Raw genomic sequence first — 19,825 nt, forward strand, 5'->3', positions numbered from 1 at the left:
TGGTCTGTATGTCCACCATTATGACAGTAACACAATCTCAATCACTGTAGCTTTGTAGTAAGTTTTGAAATCAGGAAGTGTGAGTCCTTCAACTTTGTTCTTTTTCAAGATTGTTTTGGCTGTTCTGGATCCCTTGAATTTCCATAAGAATTCTATGATCAGCTTGTCAATTTCTGTCACGCCAGCTATGGTTTTGACACAGATTGTACTGAATCTGTAGTCAATTTGGGGAATATTCCCATCTTAATATTGTCCTTCAATCAGTGAACATGGGATTTTTTTCATTGATTTAGGTCTTTAATTTCTTTCAACAACGTTTTGTAGTTCTCAATGTATAAGTCTTGCACTTCCTCAATTAAATTTATTCCTAAGTATCTTATTCTTTTTAATGCTATTGCAAATGAGATTTTCTTAACTTCATTTTCAGATTGTTCATTGTTAATGTATAGAAATACAGTGGATTTCTTTTTTTTTAAACTTAGTGTTTTTTTTTTAATTGGGGAATATTGGGGAACAGTGTGTTTTTCTAGGGCCCATCAGCTCCAAGTCGTTGTCCTTCAATTTAGTTGTGGAGGGCGCAGCTCAGCTCCAAGTCCAGTCACCGTTTTCAGTCTTTAGTTGCAGGGGGCGCAGCCCACCATCCCATGTGAGAACTGAACTGGCACCTTTGTTGTTGAGAGCTCGCGCTCTAACCGACTGAGCCATCTGGTCACCCCTAGAAATACAGTTGATTTCTGTATACTTATCTTTTATCCTGCAACCTTGCTGACTTGTTAATTAGCTCTAATAGTTTTTTTGTGGACTATTTAGGCTTTTTAAAGATCATGTTATCTGCAAACAGAGGTACTTTTATTTCTTCTCATCCAATCTGCCTGCCTTTTATTTCATTTTCTCGCCTAACTGCCTGGCTAGAACCTCCTGTGCAACGTTAAACAGACATGGCAAGAGCAAGTACCCTTGTCTCATTCCTGATCTTAGGAAGAAGCATCCAGTCTTTCACCATCAAGTGTGATATCCGCTGCGGGGTTTTACAGACGTCCTTTATCTTGTTGAGGCAGTTCTCCTCTACGCCTAGTTTGTTGAGTGTTTTATCACAAAGGATGTTTGATTTTGTCAAATGCTTTTTCTGCTTCTATTGAGATGATCACATTCTGTCCTTTAATCTATTCACCTGGTGTATTGCATTGATTGATTTTTCAGATGTTAAAACAATTATGTATTCCTTGGATAAATCCCATTCGATCATGGCATATATACATTTTATATGTTTCTGGATGAGGTTCGCTAGTATTTTGTTGAGGAATTTTACATCTTATTCATAAGAGATACTGGTTTATCGTTTTGATTTCTTTGGATGTCTTTGTCTTCTTTTGCTATCAGAATAATACGTTATGAGTGGAAAGTGTTCTCTTTTATTTTTTGGAAGAGTCTGTGAATAATTGGTACTAATTCTTCTTTAAATGTTTGGAAGAATTCATCAATGAAACCATCGGGTCCTGGGCTTTTGTATTAAATTTTTAAAGGCATAATTCAATTATTTCCTTGTTATAGGTCTATTCAGATTTTCTCTTTTCTTGAGTCATTCTGGGTAGTTTATGTCTTTCCAGGAATTTTTCCATTTTTCTGAGTTATCTAATTTATTAGCATACAGCTGTCCCTTATCATTGTTTTTATTTCTGTAAAATTGGTAGTGATGTCTCCTCTCTCATTCCAGACTTTGGTAATTTGAGTCCACTGTCTTTTTCTTGATCAGTCTAGCTAAAGGGGGAGAGAAAAGAGGAAGAGGAGACACTTCTGCAGGGCACTTGGGGACCACAGAGCTCAGTGGGCCGGTCCGCTCTCCGGTACTTCTGAAGATTCGCTCTCTCCCCAAAGCCCCTGCACACTCAGTGCCTATGTCCATGCCCAGATGTCGTCCCAGGGTGGCAGGTGAACGCTGAAGTTCTCCCCAGTTCCAGAGGTGGTTGGTCCTTGCATCTCTAAGCTATTCTACAGCACGACAGAAAATTGGATAAGCAGACATTGAAATTCATGCTCATGGCAGGAAAATGGCTTTTAAAATATTTAGAAATATCAACTAGAATTAAAAAGAATCATATGATGTTAATCTTCCTAAAGGCAGTGATTTTCAGAATTGATTTTGTTTCCTTATTTTTGTAAGGTACCAGAATCCTTCAAGTTAATTGTATTCAAAAGTTCAAAGTGTTAACAAATGGATCCAACCAGAACCCTTGGACTTCCTCTCTGGCACAATGGCAGGTGCTGTTTTGGGAGCAGCTGGGCATTTGGCAGAGAGCACGATGGAGTCCTGCCCTCAGAACTCTCTCACCTGCTAGAAGGGGAGATAGTGGTAAGAGGCAAACTGGATTTTACGCTGAGGAAACTGGGGAGCTGCCGGAGGCTGTAAGCAAGGCAGTGCCATGCTCTGACTTCTGTTTCAGGAAAATGTTTCCAGGTGAAGTGTGAAGAACAGATTTTAGAGAAACAAAAGAGGATTGTTTTAGTAGACTGACTAGTGGCTCAGGGAGAGATGATGGCAACCTGGATCAGAGCAGTGGAGGTGACAAGAGGGTTTGTATCCCATCCCCACACCGCCAACACGCACAGACACACACACACACACACACACACACACACAGAAATGATGGTTCTGGCAGTACATGGATGGGCTGAAGGAAGGAGGGGCTGGGATGACTGCTCCAGACTGGCTTGTCCATGGGGTGGACAGGGCTCCCTGAGACGGGGATGCCAGGGACCTACCACGTTTCTGGGGTGAAATAAAGAGACCTACTCTGGTTGTGTTAAGTTAGAGAACAAACAGATGTCTCTGTGGGGTTGTCAGGTGGGTGTGGGATCTACGAGCGTGGAGCCCAGGGGCGAGGGCCAGGCTGGCATATCAGTGGGACACTCAACATGAACCCACACGGGGCTGGACGAGATCTCTGACATGAAAGAATGGATGAGGAAGAGGGGGCCGGGCCCCAGGCCGGGGTGTCCCACATCTGGGGGCCTGGCAGAGGAAGGGGCCAGCAAAGCCCTGTGCAGGCACGGCCATTGTGGTGTCTAGAAGGCCAAGAAAGAGCATCTCGGGGAGGGAGGGGCAGCTGCCCTGTCTCATGCTGGTGACAGGTCAAGAGGGGTAAGGCCAGAGCACTGACGACACGTGGCCGGATGCTGCTGCTGTTTCGGTGGAACAGTGGAGGCCTGGGGAGGGGAGAGGAGCCATGCAAGGGAAGTCAGGGAGGGAATAACTCTTGGGATCAGCTCTAAGGTGAGCAGGTAAGCAGGGACACAGGTGTGAAGGTAACAGAGGCTTCCTCCAAGGTGGGTGACGCCATGTGCTGGAGTGACCCAGGACAGGGGGACTGACTACAGGAGCACGGTCCCACGGCCCTGACGGGGGAGGGCTGGCCGGCTGGGCAGGGCATCTCACCGAGTGATGGGGGAAAGACAGAGCCGGCTGTGGATGCCGGCGGGTATGTGCCCTTTGTGGCCGCTGATCTGCTCAACGACCCAGACCGCAGGGTCATTCGTCAGCTGAGCACGAACATAGGTGAGAGGAGAGGTGGCAGTGGGCACTGACCAGGGGAAAGGTGGCCAGTGTGCTGAGCGGTGCTGATGGCCCACCGACACGTGTGGGTAGCAGTTTAAAGTGACATCAGCCAGCTCACCTTTGCATCTTTCTGCAGTCACACAGTGTCATCTGTCCAGGGGAAAGCCAGGAAGGCCCCAGTCCTCGTGAGGCTGGGCCAGCCCCCAGGCTCTGGACCCCCTTGCACAGGAAGTCCCCAACCAGACTGCAGTCATTAGGCCTTTTCTAAAACTGCCGATATTTTGAGGGTGGGACCATGTCCACACTTTGTTACCCCTTACTGCACAGACAGGACCAGGCTAGTGACAGTCATTAGCCACCTGGCAGATGACCCACCATCCACGAAGACACAGGAAGCAGAGAGCGAGTCCTTACCGCCACCAGGCTGGACGAGCAGGCGACGTCCTTCGGATCTGAAACACCAAAAGTGCAGCAACGTGTGAACCCAGGGCTGGGTGATTCCACCAACACAAGAAGTTAAACTAGAACAAGACCCATCAAGACCCATCTGATAGTTGTGCTCCATTAGCAGCAATTTAAGAAAAAAGACAAGGCCCGAGGAGGCATGTCTCTTGGACTGAGGGACAGCGCGGTCATCCCACTAAGAACCCACAGCGCCCCTCCCTCCCTCAGTCCCCAGGAATGTTTAGTCCCCGTGGACTGTGGGGGGCATGGTGGGGAAGGCAGGAAACTGCCACCCAGAAACCCAGGTCGTCAGGCACGTGAAGACTGCAATATGGGGAAGTTACGTGTGACATAGAAATAAGCCGAGCACGTACATACTACAGTGACAAGCCATGTAAAATACATTTAACGAGGTAGCAGAAGGAAACATATAAACAGAAAAAATGTATAGAGTAAGGTTACGAATAGCATTTGCGATGAGTTGTTTAATGTTATGGAATTAGAAATAAAAAATGACTGCGGAGAAAACGGCTACCTTGCTATAGAACAAAACGCCTTTTATCTAAATGCAAGGAAGGAAGGATACGTGACGAGTAACAAGATCAGAAGCTGGGCTCCTTCCGTCTTATTACTTAAAAATTACTCTAGTGTGAATTGGGCACCAACGGCCACACTCACGCCCACGAGGAGCGGGGGGAAGCAACCCCACTTCTGCTGCAGAACCCAGAGCCGCCTTTAAACAGCTTTAGTCCCTCCCCACCACCCAGATCCTGGTCTTTATATAACTTTTGATAAAACAGTTTAACTGCCTTGAAACAAACTCCCCACAGCTGAGCTCCTTCCGGTGTGACACAGAGGGTGACCCCCGTGGACGGCCTCGCTGAGCACTTCCTACCGGACTGGAGGTCCCTCCACGCCCAGCCTGTGAGGGGCGGCAGGGACAGCACTGGTGGCCCCAATGGCTCACTTGAGACATGCGGTCACCCCTTAAAGTGACGGCAGCTGCCCACCCATGTGGTCTTCTCCAGCCACGCTGACCCCCAAGGGTCAGTCAGGAGGCCTCCCTGCTGAGGTGTGGCCAGTCCCCCCAGACCATGAGCTTCTCTGGGCTTTCACCGTGTAGGATGCTAGTACCAGAACCCTCAGCTGGGACAAGGGAGCAGAAATGAAGCAGCAAGAAGCACGCGGAACGTGTCTCCCCTGTCTACAAAGGGACTTCTGCTCTCGGACACAGCATTGCTTGTCATTACTCACAGCTGGCTTTCGTCATTCATACTTGTTGCCTCCCTATCACAAGGAGAATGAATGTGACAGCGAGTCCCTCAGCAGAGGGTCTGACGGTCTGAGTTTTGTTCTGCTGTGGAGGACAGCAAGTCGCCCTCAGATGGACATGCCCTGTGTCCACACTGCACTTGGGCTGGCAGGTGCCAGTGGACCACGGAGAGAGGCCTCACTGACACGAGCGGCCAAAGCGGGTCCAGAGCCTGCAAACCAGGCTCACTCTGCCCCCAGAGACTCATGGATACAGGGCCCAGCATGAGGTCAAGTCAGGGCTATAGGACACTTCCGCCTCTTCCGCTGAGACTGGCCGGAGGGGCCACCTCAGAGGCCTAACATACCGGGGAGCACACAGGAGCCCCGTCAAAGCCATGTGCGAGAACCCCTCAGACCTTGGCCCAGAGCCCGTGCCCATGAGGACTGGCTCCTTGTCCATTTAATCAGGAGGAAACAGGGCGGGAAAGGCTCCTGTAACCGGTGACAGTGGCCCAGAAGACACAGTGCATGGTGCTTCTCAGATGCTTCTTAAAGAAGAGTTCTCCCAGCCCCTCGGCAGCGCCCCCCACGCCCCTCAGAAGCCACGGGGTGGGCTGGGGCGGGGGCTCAGCGGGAAGGAGGCTCTCGTTTCATTCCAAAAGACCAAACACAGCTTCCTTGTTCTGGGAAAGCCTGCCCCGAGCAGGCACAGGCCCGTGAGCATGACGGAGCTGAGGGGACGGGCACTGAGACCCCGAGCAGGCCAGCAAGCCAGCTCGTGCCCACTGCACACATCCCGCGTCACTGCACTCCCTCCACTTGCTCCTCCCCCACAACCCGCCTCTTAGCACTTGAGGAAGAGAATAATAGGCCCTGTGGACTCTAGACCTAGGGCAGACCGTACCCAGGGGCCCCTGCACTGGGGAAGAGCACGTGTGTTGTTGTCCAGGTGACTCGTGTGTAAGGAGCACCCTGGAGAGGCCAGGTGACAAAGCTCCAGGTGCTGGGGAGCCAGCCTGGAGGAAAACAGGTGACACAGTGACCTTTCCCAAAACTCTGGTGACACTCAAGCTACAGTTAAATGCCACAGGTTGGCACGTTGGTAAGGGAGTCAAAATACCACCGCATCCCCTTCTGTTTAGCAATTCACTTGTTTTGGCCATTTTGAGACGTTGCTAAAAGCTGACTGGCCCTGGAGAACAGGGGAGGGAGCAGCAGCTCCGTCCCTGCAGTGGGCGTCGGAATTCCTGGAGGCTGACTTCCATCTCACGGCAGACCAGGCCGGCCCGAGAGCCTCCTATCTGCTTGGCGAGAAGGGGAGCATTTAAAAAATCAAAAGCTTCACTTTAGCAACGGGAAAACGAAGTGAGGAACTGAATATGCCTTCACTTCGTGGACGATGAAGCTGGCAGCTTGAATGTGCAGCTCAGCTGCGCTCCACTGACCAGCACGACGGGCTAGCGGCCTTGTGGGTAGTCTTCCCTGGAGTCCACAGGAGGCAGCCACCTTGCACCGATGACTTTGTCTTGCTTTCAGCCAAATCAAAGATGTAAATGCCAATAAAGCCCAGAGCCGGCGGGGCTGGGAGGCCCCGGCACGGCCCCACTTCTCTGTCTTCAGCATAACTGAGAATCCTTGTCCTGTTGGAGCTCTGTTTTAAAAGTTAATTCCAAATTCAATTCAAACAAAAGTTTGGTATTGAGTCTAGACCGGAACCAGTGATTTGATTTTCTCACAGAACACTCGCCAGCTAATCAAGACACATGCTCTTCGGTTACGCCGTGCTTTTACAACACTGTCCCAGGTATACTTATCAGAAAGCAAACAAGCTGACAATCACATTTCAATGGGCGGCAGCAAGACGCGGGCGAGCGGGTGCCAGGTCCCTGGCCCTGGACATGTGCGACGTGGCAGGCCTGAGTCTGACACGCCCACACCCGGACAACCACACGCCTGGGAGCACAGGGTGGAAGGAATGTCAACAGCGGTTACTCTAGAAATCAGGAAACGGCCGCAAGTGCAGCGCAGCCAGGGGAGTCTGCACCTGCAGAAGGCAGTCTGCCTGGTGAGGGGGACCCCGCGCCACCACACCTGCCCAGGACACAGCAGAGCCCGGCCCCTTCACAACTCACCCCAAAGCCCTCGGGGCCCTTCTCCCAGGCCCCGGGTACTCACGTTCGATGAGAAAAAGAAAGCACACGATCCCCATGGAGGCCACGATGGCCCCAGGCACGATGAAGGACAGGCCCCAGCACGTGGACACCCAGTAGCCAGCAATCAAGGACCCCAAAATGTTTCCCACGGAGGTGTGGGAATTCCAGACCCCCATAATCAAACCTCGCCTGCAACACAAGACACAAGGCAGCAGATGATGTCGAGAAGCTTAAACGGCCAGTTGTGTAGCACACACCAGTGAGAGCAACACGTAGGAGCTAGTCCAGGACTTCAGGGGTGAGGTGGCCACTTCCGCACGATGGAGGCAGGACTGGATGTGCTGACAAGGGAGCTGGGCTTCCCTTCACCTGGGAGGTGTGTGTCATCACACACCTCGGAACGTCTGTATTTGTGATTAAAACGAGGAAGGAGGCCCTTTCCTGAAATTCTGGGAAGGCCCCAAACTTAAATCTGTGCCTCTGTAATCTAAATTCGATCCTTTGATGAAATACCCCATTAACCAAAGCTCAGGCTGGCCCGCTGGAGGAATGAATGCAGGACAACAGCTGCCCAGGCTTTGGGGGCTGGTCCTTGCATCCGTCTCTGCATCGTGGTTAGCGTCTCCCACGCTTCTGAGCCTTGGGCCTGGCCCAGGGCTGAGTGTCACACAGACCTTACAACGGCATCTGGCCTGCAGTCAGGTCACCAGAGGCTGGGTGCACCTCTGCCCCCCACTTCGTGTGCCTCTGAGTCTTGTTTTTAATGTAGCTTCTGAGTCAAAAGGCCTGGGGCGGGCGTCTGACCTCCACACTTCCCCAGTTCCCGGGAGGCCAGGCAAGGCCACTGCCAGTCAGCTGCACAGAAGGTCACAGCCTCGACCCTGCTCGCTGCAGGGAGGGCATCTCCCAGGACAAAGCTACCGGAATTTCAGAATATCAAGTCCTAGAGATTTCAATCATCTCATTTCATAGAATAAACTAGTTAAAGTGCTTTTTTTGTTCTACAATAAATCTAAAGAAAAACTAAAGTCTTTTAAAAAATATTTTAAAAAATCAACGCTGCTGGAAACAGGGCCGCCTTTTCTCACCTGCCTTTTCCAAACCAGTTGCCGAGGCAGGTGACGACGCTGGGCCAGCCGGTGGTCTGCACCAGTCCGTTGATGATCTGTGTCAGAGGACAAAAGGGAGGGCTCACCGGCAGGAACACTCACAGCCAGAGCCTGCCCTCAGCGGGGCTCCCAGAAGCTCCCTCTGCTCGCTGCTTGGGATGTGTGTGAGCACAGCTGGGACTCTCACAAAAAGAGGGGGTGGGCAGGCCCTATTTGATGTGAGCCTCAACAGCCAAGGATGTATTTTAAACTACATACGAGTACATATACATATACTCGTATATATAATTACAAATGTAATACATAGCTATTGTGAAAATTTTAGAATAAGCAGAGGAAAGAAAATCACTTGTTAGGAGATGAACTACTGTTAACAGCTTGGGGTCACGCTTTTCAGTCTCTTTCTAATCTAAAACTTCATAAAAAGAGAAAACGTTTCTTTTTATAGAACTAAGATTGTACCGTAAGTATGGCTTGTAAATTGCACGCTTTCACTGCTTATGTCCTGAGGAAGGTCCTATTGTTGGTTAACCTCTGAACCAACTTGGCCTTGGCCTAGCGCCTGGAAAAACCGTTTCTCCACTTTTCTAGAGGACCCTGAGCTTACGATTTAGGAAGAGACTTAGGAAGTGTGTTGGCCGGTGGGTTTGTGTCAGGGGCAAGCTTACAAGGCACCATGAAACAAGGTCCAGCCTAGCGCCTCCAACCCCCCCACCCCCACCCCCAGGGATGGACCAGCTCTCCAGGAGACTGTCGGGGGTGCCGCTGGTCTGGCCTCAGGGCCGGCCAGGCGTGGCCTCCCCTCCAGGAACATGCTGGGATTCTAGGAAATCGATTTTTCCCCTTCCTTCTAATTTTCTATGAAGTGTGAATCACTTTGGTAATTAAAACAACCAAACTTTTTCAAGTCCTATGGCAACATTTTTCAAAGTGAATTCCGTTAACACCCCCCTAGGCTATCTGGAGTGCCTCAGAAGTTGGACTCATTATTTCAAGGGATTTTCCATTTCTGGTCAATATTTATCCACAGAGCTGCTGGGACGCAGAGTGGCTGAGCGTTCTAGTAAGAGCGAGGCCCAGCTGGAAGGGCGAAGACACAGGGCCCGTCTGGGCCTTCACCCCCACCTTCCAGCACCCTCAGGCCCCCCTTTCCTCCCACTGACCACCTCCAACTCCGTCCCACTGCTGACGACGCCCAAGTCCTCCCTTCCTCCTGCCCTCGCGACACCCCACATCCCTCCTGAGTGGTCCGATCTGTCACAGGACAGAACATCTCAAACTAAGACTCTTTAGGAGGCAACTCCTGAAGCTAAGGGAAACCTCGTGGCTGCTGGAATTTCCGAGAAGAGAGGAGCGCTCTCTCCTCGGAAATTCCAGCAGCCGTGAATTACATGCCAGCGCTGACCTTGACGTTGGCCAGGACACAGGTCTGCCCCCTCCCGCCCGCTCCCATCACCGGCTACCTTCTCCCTTGGCAGAGTCAGGGGTCTGTGACATAAACACCCATTCCAACTCATCACGGAAACCCCGTATGTGCTGAGCCACGGACCCAGACCTTACCTGAGTTACCACGTAGAATCCAAAACTATGGATATTGTAGAAATACCCTAACCCAAAGAGGGCAGTGAAGGCACCACTGGCCAGCATCCCAAATGTCAGGTAATACCTAATCGGCAGGCGCTCCCCTATTATGCCACTGAGGACACAGAAAAAAGAAAGACAAATATGAAAAAACAAACACACCCACAATGTACATGACCCCGCGGCTTCTTTCCAGTTAGAATTCCAAACACCACAGTTTCTAAGAAGATCTAATCATGACTATTTCCCACTAGAGCATTTATTAGCCAGAAATTGGCAACTGGCAACATCTTTTAAGACTTTCTATTTCTAGTAAAAGTCACTAACTATCAAATAATGAACCTCAAACACCGCGGGTTCCACACAAAACCTTTTCCTGCCGGGAGGAGGGATCACCTGTGACCATGAACAAGCCTCCGGGTCCCCACACTGTCATTAAGTCACCACATTAGCACGTGAGCTGGCTGAGCTCTGCCAGCTACCCCCGGCCACAGAACTGGGATCTGGTTTAAAGATGGGATTTCCTTTAGGGTAAGGTCTGAAGTACGGGGGTAGCGCCGCCGTGCTCCTTTTGAACAGCAACACGACTCGATACAGAGCCGGCATCTTGGGAGAATTCCCTCCTAAGCTGCCTGGGGGCTCAACCTGAGACCAGTGTGGGTTACGTCCAGGTCCATGGTGGTGCTGGTGAGGAGGAAAAGTCGTGTTTCCTACTAGAGCGCATACTTAACAGGCTTTTACACCCCACGGCCCCCAGTGCCATAGGGAGTACATGCTGGACTGCCTTATGGGAAACGCCAGTGTGGAGCAACTTGACCTTGCAACGTACTAATGAATAAAGAAATCACAAGTGATCGCGAGCCTTTTGCAATCATTAAAAACTCTACAGGTCTCATTTTCTTCTACATATCCTTCTAGGAGTCAGATAAACACCAAGCATCATGCAGAATGAAACCTGTCTGCCCATGAACAGCACTCGGGAACCATCTCCAAATTTCTGGTTTTCAAGAGCCAGAGAACTTCTCCTTCTGAATTCACCAAATAAAAAAGATCGGCCTGCTATCACACACATGACCTTTTAAGCACTAAAACAGAGGAACCCCTTGAAAATTACAAGTAACATTTTAAGCTGAGTAGAAGCTGATCACATACAAACTCAAGCAGAGCATTCTGGAGAGAAACGAGTTATCTCCTCCCACGTGCTCACTTCTGAGATGAGGACACATGTCCCAGAGGGGCTGGCTGACCTGCCTAAGGTCACAGAACAAGTGGCAGAGTCAGATGGGCCTCTTGAGAGCTAGTGCCACGGGCTAGGGCTGAGAAGCGCTCTCCTATGCGTTTCCTGCTTGCTGTACAACACTGGGTCCCAATCTGGTCTCTACTTACGAGTTTTAAAAGAAAAGCCTGGTGCAATGGACACCCTTCCACACTGTATCAGACTCAGCCTCTAAAGGCCACACCGCACCTGCTGGGACCTGCCAGGAGCGATCTGGACTAAGGAAGGTGCCCACAGGCTCTAGTTTAACCCGTGTGTCATGATGTCACTAAAAGGCCATGGAAGGAGCAGCGCATGCCCTTGTTACAGTCAGGAGTTGAGTGTGGCTTTCACAGCAGACAGGATTTCAGAACCCCCGCTGGCAAGCTGCATGAAACCTTCTAAATAGGCAACACTAAAACCATTCCTGACATCCGGCTGGGTTCTCTGTGGTGCGGGGCTGTCCTGTGGGCGGCAGCGTACTTAGCGGCTCCCCGGTCTCTGCCCACCAGATGCCAGGGCCACCCCTTCTCCAGTGATGACAACCAAAAATGTCTCTAGATATCATTCCCTATTTCTTAGGGGGACAAAATCACTCCCAGCTGAGAACAACATTTAATACTGTTTTCTAGTAACGAGAGAAACATACTCCAACACTTGGGTCTTTCTGTGCTACAGGTTACTGGTGTCCAGTGAGAACACAGCGTTTAGAACGTAAGTCTTACTCCTCAGGCTGGCACGCAGCTAGTGGCCAGGTTGCCAGCCACGCCCTAGAAGCCTCAGGCTAGGCCATGCTTGTCTTCACTCGGGCTCACGTTCTGTCATGCGCCACATGCCTCGGGCTCCTGAGTCCAGTATCATCCATGTGCGTGCACTCAGACAAGTGCTGTAGCAGTACGCAAGTATGCAGCTACAACGAAGGGAAACCATCGTCTCCATCCGCAGAACTGCCTGGCTCGGCAACACACACACACACACACACACACACACACACACACACACACACAAATACACGGCACTGGGCTGGGGTGGGGCCCAGGTCTGGATGATGCCACACTCTGGGGGTCGGGGGGGCGGGGGAATGGTCTCAGGAAAGAGGCTGAACAGTCACAGGATCCCCAAGCTTCTGGAATCTCTAAAGATCTCCATCTGAGCAAAACCCTCTTAGGCCGAAGGGCTTAGTCTCTATTATTTTGCTTTTTGTTTTAAACCTGGCTGGACTGACACAGTACCAGTATTTGATCTGCCAACAGTATGTGCTGTTACCCACATCACACTTACCACCTTCCCCTGTCAGTTCAAGACCAGGATCAGGAAGGGCCGGGAACAAGCACACGTAACAGATGCTGGGCGGGGGCCACATGCTGGCGCCGTGCCAAGCATCCTGTGTGCACTCACACATTTAATCCCCATCACAAGCCTATGGGGTGGGAACTACTATTGCCCTCATTTGCAAAGGGAAAACTGAGGTCCAAAGCAGTACAGTGAGCTGCCCCAGCCACACGAGCAGGTTGTGGGGGCCGGGATTCAGATCCCAGCAGTGTGTCTGCAGCCACGCCCCAGCCACCAGCCGCACAGCCTGTGCAGTCAGGTGAGGAGCTCTGCGTGGGCCGAGCAGGACGTCCAGGTGGACACGTCCAGTATGGCACACGCAAGCAGATGGCAGCCCTGGGACCAGAGACGAGGATGCGCTCGGCTGAGCATCACGGGAGCTGCCAGGACCCTGTCCCTGAGTGACCACAGCCTGGCAGGGTTCACAGTGCATCCCAAACCCCGGGGCCTGGAGAGCCATCCAGGGACGGCAGCCTGCTCAGCGGCCTACCCGGGTCGTGTAACTGCGCTGCTTCGCGGCCGCAGTCCCGCCTGCACAGACGAGCACCACACGTGGGCTCGCATTTATCCCGCCTCTGAGAAGAGATTGCCGGTGGGCCCCATCCCATGCGCCCGGGCCCGGAGCCTTCCGCGCTGGCGAGGGGCTCGCACACGAAGCAGACCCACCTCAGGTACATGCCGATGGCGTACGCACACAGGAAGGAGTAGTCTAGGGCCCCGAGCAGCTGCTGGTAGTTGTCCTGGTCTGCAGGTGAAAAGCGACAGGCGACGGTGAGTGGTGCTGTGTTCACTAGACATCAGGGTATGGTCTGGAGCGGGCAGCAAAACACGAGACGTCTGCCCTCTGAGTGCGGCCTTGTGCTCACGAGCAGGTACACAGAAGCACGGCGCACGTCTTCTGTTCACTTCTCAGCAAAGGGATAGGAAGCCACTGCACTCAGTCAGGCAGTCAGGAAACCTACCTTATTCAATCGATAAAACCCACGGAGAGCACGGGTTTCTTTATTCTGTTGCATGTTAAACTGGCTTTTCCTCCGCACCCTGTGTAGGCCAACCCCCACCAGGCCTCTGTGGTCTCTCTCCTTCCCTCCCCCCCCCACCCCGTTTCTGCTCTGCGAGCCTTGACTTCCAGCTCTAATGTGAAATGTAAATTGTCTTCAGCAGATATCCCCGCCAGGAGAATCTCTGTCCAGGTGGCAAGAGCCCTACACACAGTCCCTGCAGACACAGCGGCTGAGCTGTGAGCACTGTGGCAGGAGAGCTGTACCCGGGCAGTTACACTCAAGGACGTCATCACTGCCGCAGAAACTGGCAAGGCTGGAAGAGTCCCGCGAGGCCGTGGGAGAAGCCCGCAGGGGCTGCCCACTTCAGTGACTGGACAGTCACGGGTGGACTGATGGAGAACTCACCGAACGGGGCCCAGCCGCAGTCAGTCTCATTGCCTGGGAGCTGGGGAGGGGGTGTGTCACTGGCTTTTTGGCTCTGGCTGTTGAACCTGAGTTCACCCTCGTTCGCAGAAGCACAGTACCTGTGCAGCTCACCCTGCAACATCCATGGGGAGGACAGAAGTCAGAGAGAAGCGCACTCAGGTGACGGTCGCAGAGGAAGAAGGGTCAGCAGAGTAAGCGGCCCCTCCTGTAGCCTCCCCAGGGCAGCCTGTGCACAGGCCCCACCGTGCCTGCCGGGCTCTCCGGCAGCCCCACGCCTGAGCACACACACAGCACACACAAACACACGCAGAGCCGCCCAAGACAACTGCTCAGAGCAGCTCTGCAGCCGAAAGCTGACTGCTATCGTCCTCGGACCACCTGCCCAGGGCGGACGAATGGGGGCATCTTGCTGGATTTATACAGCTGAGGACTGCACAGCAATACAAGAGAGCAAGTCTCAGGTCTGTGTGACAGCGACGACGACTCTCAGAAACAAAACAAGCCTCACAAAGGAGCAACCACGGCAGGATTCCACTTAGGAGGGTCAAGACCAGGGAAATGAATCCAGTGACCTTGGTGAGAACTGCAGTCAGCTGGAGGAGGGTAAGGATGGGGAGACAGGGCAAAAGGAGCCTGCTGGGAGCTGGAAAGGGGCAAGACCTCAACCCAGGTGATCATTTCCTGGGTGAGCATCTAAATATTTGTCCTGGCATGGCACCCGGGACTCGGCCGCTCTGTGGTCAAATGGCTGTGTCACCACCGCTGAGCTGTTCTGCTGTCATTTAAACATCACCCTAAAAGCCTAGCCAATGGCTCTGCTTTATAAATTCAGAATAGCTCAGAGCTGGTCCTCCCAGCGGGGGCTTTGTGGTGTGGTGAGTGGCCCCGTCTGCCCCTGCCTGTGCTCAGCTCACACTCCACCAGGCTGACCCTGAGCTCAAGGCAGGGATGCTGGGCAGGGCTCGCGGCCCTTCCTATGGGCATACAGCTGGCATTTCCAGTATTTCCCCATTCACCTGATTTTATACTTCCTCCTCTGCCTTCAGAAGTCAGGTGTCTCTGCTCACCTTTCCTGCTGCTGCTCATGGAAGCCCAGCTGGCCAGACCTGGGGCACACTGGGACCACCCTGCTCAGCCCTACTAAGAAAGCCACAGGCAGACGGGAGAGGACCTGCCCAGGCTGAGAGGGGCCCACAAGCCAGGCTGGAGCGAGCCGGGCAGCCCCCACACATCACACACAGAAGTGAGGGAAAAGCAGTGTTGCAGACACTGCATCAAACGGAATTTGACATCCTGTCTCATCACCTAATACTCCCAGGGAGGAACCATCCATGGGAAATATAGGAGATTAGAGCTGATCTCTTTTTGTTTCGTAAAGAAGCAGCAAAGCCTTTGTTTTGTTTAATGCTATGAGAAGAGGCAGCCTAGCCTCCTGGTCGCGGACTCGGGCTCTGAGCTGGGAACCTGACGCCCTGTGCTGCTTCCGACCTCGGCCAAGTCATGTGAACTCCCGCCCATCGGTTATGCAGCCAGTACAGTGCGGCCAGCCCAGCGCTGCCATAGAGATGACCTGTCACAGTCTCACCATACTGCCTCTGTCCCAACATCGGCCCTCCGGCCCCGGGCTGGTGGCTTCACGGTGAAGCTAATGCTCCAAGCTTCCAAGATCAATCCTGAACCCCCAGGAGGCTCTGAGGACTCTTGTTCCTTTAATGCCACGGCGCTCCTGAGGCTCTTCCACAGCCTCTTCCGTTTTTATGAGCTGCCTCGTCTTCAGCTCTGTGTGTATTTCCCCAACCAGGAGGACAAGTACTGGGATTTAAATCTACGGTGGCTGCTCACTGGTCCTCACTTTAGAGTCACGGGCCAGGGGGAGGAGTGTTAAGGCCCACTGTCGCTTTTCTCGTCCTTATCTTCTTTTTAAAACCCGTATTTCAAAAGGTCTGCAAACTTGGTATTAAAACTTGGTATGGCAAAAAAGTGAGAACTTCGCAAGCGCCTTGAAGGGCATGGCAAGTTCCTGCTTCCTAGGAGTCAGAGGAATTTCAGAGGCTGCTGAGTACACGCATGACGCCTGCCATCCCCGGGAGTTACTGGAGGAGAGGGGGCAGGGCCTGTCCACAGAAGGGACAGCCTTGGCGTCGCCTCTCCCCCCAGCCTGAGACTTAGGGGCAGATGACCAGCGCCCAGCCACTCACAGGAGTCATGGTCAGCAGTTACAGTCCTAGACCTGTGTCCTTGCCAGTGACTAGAGAGTGAGGGAGGGGCCATAAGCTATAAATGAGCTGTCTTTGGCCCTGGGCAACTCCTTGCTCTTCCTACAATAGAGTCAAAAGCCATTCAAGCCTGTTGACAGTCTATAGACAAAATGATGTCAGAGTCAGAAAACTCTCCTGCTTTTCCCCGCGTTCCACCCGGCTGGTACGCTGGCCTGTCCGCTTTACTCGTCTTGACGCAAAGTCTAGGTAAATGCCTGCTCAACAGCTTCCTGCCCAGAAAGTCTGCGTTCCAGGGATAAGGGAGAACCACCACCACAGACAGACTCAGAATCAAATCAAATCATCGTAGAAGCAATTTGGGAACAATTTAAGGTTGGATATTTTGGAGGGAACATTCACACAAGACAGAATAAATATTTAATTAAGCTTCAGAATGCCGAAACTGTCAACTAATGTGACTGAAAGTATACTACCTCTAAAATTACAAATCCTAAAAACATTTTAAAGATTTTAATTTCAGGAAATAACTAAAATCCAAAGCAGCAAAATAACTTCCTTCTACACAATCCATTTCCTCCTTTGTTCTTAGCCCCTCACTCTCCCTCCCCCAAACTGCCCCTTAACAGCTAGTCCTTGCAGAGATTACAGGCAGGATGGGAAATGACGTGTTTTATGATTCTTACCTTAACTATGCTGATAGGCTTTCGAGATAAGTGGAAACTTGCATACAGCAAAAATGTCAGAATAAACGTGAAGGCTCTATACCTGAAACACAAAGCAGTGGTAGGAAATGGTACCCAATAATGAGACGCATGAAGAATATGACTATATTCTTAAATTTCCTTATGCTGTGCAGTATTCATTCAGTCCTATGTCAATTATCAACCCTATTTATAATATTGCTACAATATTACATTAAAAAAACTTGCCACTTTTGCTGCCCAAATCGAAACTATTTAAACATTCACTAAAAAAAATTATAATCAAAGAGAAATCTGGGACTCAGAAGATGAACGCATGTTTACCAAGCACACGAAAAGGAAGATTTAGTTTGAAACAAAATCAAGGGCAAGTTTCTTGTAAGTCTGCTATCCTGGGCATCTAAGATCGTATTTATTTTTTACTTTTCAGCTTCTGTGTAACTTTTCAGAAGGACACAAGCCAGGAAGAAGCATAAATACCTCACTGACCCCGTGAGGAAAACTCCGTGATGCTGACAAGCTATGAGTAAGGCCGATGACATAAAAACACTGGCCCGAAGCCCTGCTGCTCTTTCTGGCTTATGAGACAAGCAGTGCAAGGGGGAAGTGCTGAAATATGTGGGAGTCTAAAGGAAAGAAGATACTTGAATAAGAAGATAAAAGTTCGTTCCAGGCTAGAAGTTTGAACCACGTTACAGAGACATTTCTTAAGGGAAGAAAATAGGTCAGGAGGAAAAAGTATTTGGCAAGAGATGAAGACAGGACTCCCACGAGAAAGGCGGTCCTCGGTGTGGGGGGCCCAGCCCCGCATCCTCGGTGTGGGGGGGCCCAGCCCCACATCCTGGAAAGACTTTGGCTTTTAAGCTGAGTGGTGGCTCCAGTGGTAATTCCTCAAGGCAGAGGCTGCTGGTTAGAACAGAGAAAGGCTGGCCCAAGTTCCCTGGGCCCTTGGTGACACTGGGACCCTCCTCCGGTCTCACCGTTACATTTTCAATGTTGTGGTTTCCTCTTCAAGGGCAGCCTTCCATGAATAACAGAAAGAATCCCGGGGGGGGGGGGGGCTATTTCTCTGGACATTAGTGGTCAAACAAATATTTCCAGATTAAAAAAAAATCAAGATGCTATTTAAGGTGGGGAAAAAAGGGGTGGTGGGACCATGGGGCTGAAACCTACAGCCAACCACCAGGATTACCGTGCCTGAGGGAAAGGAAAACACCAACCGACTTCCAGGCACTCAGTACCTGCGTGGGAAACGACTGAAGAAATGCCCCCATGCTCTCCTCTTCATCAAGGAGACACACACCTTTCTAGGACTCTGTTTTCCAAGCTGCCAAAGACCAGATAGGAAAAAAGTGAACCCATAGAAAAACGAGTGTGTAATTTATGCCAAAGAACAAAGGTCACGCAGGTACCGTGGGTTTGTTATGAAGTCCAGCCTCCGTCCTGGTGTTTCTGAAAACTGTCAGGTGAAGAACAGAAGCTCCTATGCGCCGTAAGTTGCCGGCACAGGAAGCTTCTAGGCCACTGGAACGCTGTGAGCCCTCAATATCCAAACTCCCAGCCCACAGGGAGATTCGCTGGTCACTCACATCCTCACTGGACATAAATGACTAGGGCGAGTGCAGTCTGTGGGGGGCCCTGACTGCCCCCAGTGGGTACAGGGCCCCTTTTTCCAATCTCCATAAGGGAGTATTTTGAAAAAGTTCTCAGACTGAGTTACCCTCACAGCTCCCAATCAGCTGAACAGAAGGCGGAGCCCTCGAGAACGCCACATACCACCTCTGACAGGTGTGCAATTGACCAGGAGGATCTGAATGTCGCAATTACCCAGCTAAGGAAGATTTTGAGAATGTGGCTCTGCTTAAATGGGCCTTGGTTCTGCTCTCTACTCTGTACCCACACATAAATAGACCACTCTATAAATATTCTATTTTTATTAAATACATTAGCATTTATAAAATAGAATAAATAACCCAGAAATACATAACCCTCCGAAGACTATGTCTACAGAGCCCCGGGGCCCTAACATACCTGCCTTCTTAGATGCTCGAGGCTGTCCAGGTTATCAGAATCTAGTGGCCATCCCAGGGTCTCCGCCCCTCCCTGCCTGCCCCCCTCCCTGGGCCTCCACCCCCTCCCTGGCCGGCCCCCTCCCAGCCTGGCCCCCTCCTCTATCCAGCAGTTGGGCAGTGGCGCTCCCCAGTGGGCACAGGTGGCCCCAGGACTGCCTGGCTGGGGGATGCCCCCTGAGCACCGTGGGCCACAGAGGGTACAACACGTTTCTGGGCTCCACTGAATTGTCAGCTCGGTTTTGTGCGGAAGTGGAATACCCTGATGCACCCACCCTTTGGGGAAGGTAACTGCCCACAGGTTGCCAGGATGGTCTAAGGACCTTTTACTCCTGCGGGATTATCCCGGGTCAAGGCTCTAACGTCCTAAACGACCTTCCCGAATCCTCTGCCCACTTTGTGATTCTCTTCTCCTTTTCTTCCTTCAACACTTATGATGCCAGGATTTCAGACGGGGCTTATGTCCGTTCATCCATCTCCCACGGGTAGAATACTGCCCTCCCACATTCACACCTATCGCTGAGTCTCAGAATGTGACCTTATTTAGACATGACCAGGGAAACTGCGGTCCTACTTAACTCGTGCACGACCTCAAATCAATGAGATGCTAAATCCAGGGACTGATGCCCTCGTAAAGGCCACGTGAGGACACAGGGACAGACCGGGAGGCAGGCCATGTGACAGAGGCACAGCCAGACGAGGACGGCCAGGGAGCACCAGAGGCT

The 19,825-nt window shown here is 51.6% G+C and overlaps 1 protein-coding gene across 3 annotated transcripts in view; it reads right to left on the reverse strand.

Annotated features, from left to right (window-relative positions):
- SLC37A1 (solute carrier family 37 member 1) overlaps window positions 1–19,825 on the reverse strand; it is a 69,163-nt gene that overhangs the window by 23,099 nt on the left and 26,239 nt on the right. For all 3 annotated transcript variants that reach the window (XM_074324860.1, XM_019745668.2, XM_019745666.2), the window contains 7 exons: window positions 17,014–17,095; window positions 14,091–14,223; window positions 13,348–13,426; window positions 10,074–10,209; window positions 8,493–8,569; window positions 7,427–7,593; window positions 3,968–4,005 (listed from right to left, as the gene is read on the reverse strand). In XM_074324860.1, the coding sequence (XP_074180961.1) occupies window positions 3,968–4,005; window positions 7,427–7,593; window positions 8,493–8,569; window positions 10,074–10,209; window positions 13,348–13,426; window positions 14,091–14,223; window positions 17,014–17,095 (712 nt within the window). The remainder of the gene's footprint in view (window positions 1–3,967; window positions 4,006–7,426; window positions 7,594–8,492; window positions 8,570–10,073; window positions 10,210–13,347; window positions 13,427–14,090; window positions 14,224–17,013; window positions 17,096–19,825) is intronic.

Source organism: Rhinolophus sinicus, linkage group LG01 (genome assembly GCF_036562045.2).
Source record: "Rhinolophus sinicus isolate RSC01 linkage group LG01, ASM3656204v1, whole genome shotgun sequence".
NCBI classification, from domain to species: Eukaryota; Metazoa; Chordata; class Mammalia; order Chiroptera; family Rhinolophidae; genus Rhinolophus; species Rhinolophus sinicus.